We start from the raw sequence: 5,721 nt of genomic DNA, 5'->3' as shown, positions 1-5,721 counted from the left end.
TGGAAAGTATAGAGGCAGTTTTCATTTAAATCCGTCGTTACCCACCATGTCTGGAGTATATCATAATAGAAAGTAGATGATCTCTTGGGAGGAGTAGTGTGGAAATTTGGGGAGAAAAGGGAGGAATCTAGTAACAGTTTTGATGTAGGAGTCATGTCATCTACTGTTGGTTTTTTTTGTTATTGCGTGGATTACTTGAGAAAGTAAGTTAGCAAGTTGTTTTCCCAATCTGTACTTTATAGCACACTGCAAAAGGGCCTTTGTGATAGCTCTTCTGAATACGTATTTTCTGAAATATTCATGTGAAAAAAATAGTGAAGTTTATCTTCAAGATTCATCCTCACACTTCTTTTTTCTGCAGATTAGAAGTGATACATCAGAGATCCTGGAGGAGACCATTCCACTCATTAAAGAAAAGGTGATGGAAATGAACCACATCTATGCCAAAGTTGATAAATTAGAGGTTTGTTTACTGCATCAGAAAATTTACATCCTTCTTTTTATGTGTTTTATAGGCTAACTGCCCAGGTGTTTGTATAGAACACTCAGATGTTTATGGCTCTCTGTTGTCTTAGGTTTGGTTATAAATCAGTATGTTTACCCATTGTTCAGCACATGTAAGTGCTTATGGGTTTGGAACATCACTGAGTAATTTATTGCTGTGGGTTCTACAATTCTTAATGGTAGATTAAAAGCGTTAATTGTGGTTTTGGTGTTAATAATAATGCTAATAATGTTGATTTGTTTTGTGACATGAAAGATTGTATGTGAAACCATTTACAACTGCAAAAATTTAAGTGTCACGTCCAGCGCTGGACATACACATTTTTAGTTGTTGATGATCATTGTATGTAGTAGTGGAGAGCTCTCTGAGCTCCCATCTTCTGTTGTGTCTGTTTTGGTGTTTATTGTGTTCTGACTGAGGAAAGCCAGCATGACTCACCAAGATGATGCCCTCACCATATTTAGTAAGCAGTAAGTTAAAATTTGTGTTAACTGAGGGCAAGTTTGCCTCTGGGAGGAGTATAACGAAAACATGATGAGATAAATTGTGTGAAGTTTAAAATCAGTTTTAACTGACTCACAGTGAAAGAAACCAAGTGTTTGTGGCATTAAATCCAGACAGGCAGTGGTTACGCTTCAGGCTCTAGCACTGTACAAAACCATATCCTCTGCTAAGGTTTATTACACTGGGAGGAAGCAGGCAATTGACTTAGCTTTCAGCAAGTTTTCTTCAAATGCAGTTCATTTTTTTTATATAATTTGCATTTATACACCTACATTTGATAACGGACTTATCAAGCCACTTCATATTTTATGGACTTACACAGCACCAGGAGAAAGCTTCAGACAGGAGGTTGAGGCAAGGAGTTCTAGGAAAATAGTGGGAGGTCAACTGTTAACCAGTTCAAACCTGTCCAGTTTTCAGAACTGAGTATCCTAGTCCAAGAACTAGGTAGCAGGTTCTCATAAAACTTGACAGTTTGGAACTGTCTCACCCGTTTAGGTCTTTGTGCAAATTCCATGCTTATAGGTGGTAGGGATTTTGGGGAGAGTTGCAGGGAGGGTGTTTTGTCTTTGAATAGGAAAATAAAACTAAAACTCTAAACAATTACTTGTGCCAAAAGTATGGAAAGCACCAGGGCTCTGTATTATTTTTTTCTCCTCTCATACATGGAAGGGACAAGATAATTCTTCCTGACCCCGTCTCCTTAGTACAGCTGTAGGGCACAGTTATTTGGAATATGAAGAAAACACCAGTCTCTACTAGGCTACAGGTTCCTCTTGAATAATGCAGCAGAATTTTGAGAGGCTTTTTTTTGTTATCAGGTTTTCTCTGTAACATTACCACCTGTAATGGCAGTAATTTGAGAGCACAAGATTAAATTGGCAATTTGAGCAGTAGTTAATGTTTTAATTAGAACTTTTAAATTTAAAGCTTTGCATCAGTGGAGATTTTTAAGGGAGAAATTAACTTGTGCTCCCAGAAGTAGAAAAGGCAGGGACTGTTGTGTAATGGTTATATAGGATGAAAATCTGCTGCATTTTAATTTTGATGTTGCCACTAGTACCCTTTGGGCAATTAGTTTTCCTGTTCGGCCTTACTTTACTCATTCATAAAATGGGCAGCGCTCAACTCCTCAAATTAAAAAAAAAAAGATGCTTAATCATGAATAGAGAGTATCATAACTCTTTACTAACTGTTCTGTATTTTAACCAATAAATACTGTGTTCTTTTTAGTTAGCTTTGCCTTATGGCGCAAATTGCAACTGAAACTGAACACATGTACATTTTAGGTCAATAATTCTTAACCTTTTTGTAGCTGAAAATCACCTTTCACTATCTTTTCCTCTGCTGTCTCCTTCCTCCTGCTACTCTCTCGCTCCTACCAGTAGCAGCAGTCTCTTTGCGGGTTCTGAAGAGATTTCCACCTCACTGCTGAAATGTTGCCAGACCTTTAGACACTGTGCAAGTTCTTACATGCTCTGTATGCTGAAAAGGGAGCAAAAGCCTGCCCTTAGGTAAGGAGAAAAATCAGTCTTAAGTCATGACCAGTGGTTCTTTCATGGCTGTAAACAACTGTGTTCTACTTCTAAGTGTGTACCCCTTGGATATTTATATCGGTGATAGTGCACTCTGAAATCTTGTTAAAGCTTTTTCTTTGATGCCTGATCTCTAGGTAGGATGATGTTGAAACCCAGCACAGGTGCTTTCAATTTTCACTTGGTGTTTTTCCTCTTTCCACAGGCATTTGTTAAAATGGTTGCACACCACGTTTCATTCCTAGAAGAGCAAGTGCTCGAAGCAGAGAAGAGCCATGGCACCTTTCTTAATACCGTTTGCAAATTGTTTCAGTGTGCAACTATCTCATCATTTAAAAACGTGAGTATTTTTGAAGTTGCTTTCAGCAGATGGGAAAGTTAAATACCTGTTCCATATCAAATGTGGCCTTATGGCAGATTTAACTATTAATTTTAAGTGGTCTGAAAGAACTAGCTATAGCTTGCTTCTGTAAAGGGATTTAAAAAAAATTTTAAAATTTTAAATATTTTTTAAGAGATGCTGCTTAGAAGGTGAATAGTTCCAGCAGTAATTTTGCTCCTGACTGAAAGGATTTTCTCTCTATATCCATGTGCAAATAGGAATCATCTTGCAGTGAGAGACGTAAGCATAGATTGTTCTTCCTGTTTGGTCTTTGGTTTTACGTCAACTATGTCAAAATTCCTTTATAGGGTCACCCATGGATAAGCTCTAGAGGGGGGTGAGAACTCTTTCAGTTAGTTTTAGTCATATTTGCTGATCTAAGATTGTTGAGAGTCAGAGATAATGATGTCTGATGTGGTCCTGAGGAAGCTTCATGTATTCTTTGTTCTTTCTGTCTCTGTTCTTCTCTAAGAATATCTTCATAGCACTTATCTTTGCTCCTTATTTTCCTTCTGTTGTTTCCCCAGCAATTCATCACAATCTCCAGTTAGCCTCTTCTGAACTCATCCATTCCATTCCTCCCTCTCCATCTTGATGTGATCTCTGCCATATTTTTAGTCTTAGCATATCTCTGTCAGGGTCCTTGTTCCAGTTTCAGCTACTTCCCAACTCTCTTTTGTCCCTTAGGTATTTCTGCCATTGTGTTTCTCTCCTCGTTCTCTTCCAAGTGGCTTACGTACCAGTATGTATAATAATAGTGAATAAGCAATAATACACAGGGATCAGTGATCATATAGGTACAGCTGAACCATTTCTAATTTTCCTCCAGTCTCATAGCAAGCTCTGGAAGCTTCAGTTGCAGGAAAAGTCCGGTTCAGTTTCTGCAGATCTAGGACAAACTTTAACTGCTTCAAGAGAATAATGAGTATTCAGTCTGGTTAACAGAGGTGGGGACGGGAGACAGTGCATTCTGATTTAATCTTCAGCTGTCAAATTCTAGTGAATCTTTAGGAAAAAAAACCAGTTTGATATAGACTCAGTGAAGAGTTGTAACTTGGCCAAATTTGGTAAGATTTTCATAGGAATGGGAAAATGTCTCCCTGATACAAGGGTAGCTTACTGCCAACTTAAAATATCTGCTATATCTTATGAAGGCATCAGAGTTTTACAAAAGACCTAAACAACACATATTTTTCCTTAATTTCATTATCTAACTGACTTAAAACTTGCCAAACATGTTAAACCTTCAGCAGATAGCCAATCTGGAAAATATATCAAAGCTGGAAGTTCTGCAAGGTTGGTCTGCCTATACAAATAAAGTTGTATAACTGGGACGCCAGTAAGAATGTGAAGAAGGCCAGACTGTTTACTCAAAAGCTGGCTTGAGTTGGGCTTGAAGACAGTATAATGTGTTAATATTTTTTTTTCTTTATAATTCCAAAGAAAAAGTTTGAAATATTGTGTATTCAAGCTTGCAGGCATGTTGGAATGATAATATTGGTGAACAAAAGAGAAAAATAAATAGGGACTGGTGTAGCTTCTTAGTGTACTGATGTTAGCCCCCCCTCCCATCCTTTCCCCCCAAAACAGTACAGCTAGAAAGCACTGTGAGAGAGGTAACAAGGACAAGTACAGGTAAGGGAAAGTTAAACACAGGAAGACTCAGCCTGAAGGAGGACAGGGTGGGGGTTTGTGAAGTCATTCTGAACATGGAGCAGGTGAATAGAGAATGATTATTCACTCCCTCCCATAATTCAGGAACTAGGTTTGCGATAGAAAAAGGGAGGTACTTACTTTATATTATGTCATAGAAGTTATGTCCATAGGATGTTATGTATGCCCAAAGCAGTTAGTCAAATTCATGGGGGACAAAATCTGAAATGATAGTATCCAGCCAGTCTGTCTCCTCTCCTTAGCCTTGGGTCAGACTTCCGTCAGTTTGAGAGTACCCCTCTCTCTGAGGGTGTGCATGTGTATGTATTTCCTCTTCTAATTAAACAGGGATGCTATTTCAAATGCAAGGGAAATCTCATTCTCAGTTTTTCACAATTATATTTCATGGTGGAGCAAAATGCTGTAATGTTTGCCTTTTTTATCTTTTGCTGTGGTTTTTGAGTATTCAGAAAATTGTTTCATATAGACTTCCAGTGCCCCGTAGCACTGGGAAACGTATCTAATCTGCAGGAGAAAACTGAGTAATCAGAATTCACTCTTTGTGTTAGGAATATCCAGAGGTAATCTAAAAAGAAATGTTCTTATACTAAATATAAATTACAAATATGACTGGTTAAGTCTGACAGGTTACAAGAATATAACACCTCCTGTGGGAACAGAACAGAGGAAATAACTTCTTGTGAAGTTTCTGTCTCTGTGGAAGAAAAGCTTTTCTTCTGTAAAGCTTGAGCTTTGTATGGCAGAGACTGTGATTTAAATCTTTTATCCAAAGATGTTATCTGTGCCCTGGCTGAATGGGGTTCAGCAATCTTAGAGAAAGGACAGGAAATCTATTTTAGAAAACTTCAGCATGCAGGGTTTAAAAAAAACCACTGGTATCTTTTCCAGTGGAAGAAATCTGAATGTCAGCAACTCTTGCTGTTTTGGGATGCATCTTGTGATATCTGGCATTTTCTTAAAGCCAGAAATTTTCTTTCGATGTCATTGACTGAGAAACTCACAAATATTTATTTTTGAAGTAATTTTTAACCCTTGTATAGTTGCAGGGAAGGGATTATAAAATCGTAATGTCCAAAAAATCTCATGCTGAAAGAAAAAGTACATATTTGTTGATTTCTTTT

At 37.7% G+C, this 5,721-nt stretch overlaps 1 protein-coding gene across 1 annotated transcript; it reads left to right on the top strand.

Annotated features, from left to right (window-relative positions):
* Positions 1-361: 361 nt before the first annotated feature.
* Positions 362-3,477, top strand: BCAS4 (breast carcinoma amplified sequence 4; the record flags this gene model as incomplete). The annotated part of the gene is made up of 3 exons (XM_009874593.1): positions 362-463; positions 2,750-2,884; positions 3,454-3,477. Coding segments are annotated over 3 exons (261 nt in total), but the record flags the coding sequence as incomplete, so codon positions are not given.
* Between the last annotated feature and the right edge of the window lie 2,244 nt (positions 3,478-5,721).

This window comes from Apaloderma vittatum, unplaced genomic scaffold (genome assembly GCF_000703405.1).
Source record: "Apaloderma vittatum isolate BGI_N311 unplaced genomic scaffold, ASM70340v1 scaffold41608, whole genome shotgun sequence".
Lineage (NCBI taxonomy): Eukaryota > Metazoa > Chordata > Aves > Trogoniformes > Trogonidae > Apaloderma > Apaloderma vittatum.
The sequence above is the reverse complement of the archived record's forward strand: the minus strand, read 5'-3'. Positions and strand labels throughout refer to the sequence as shown.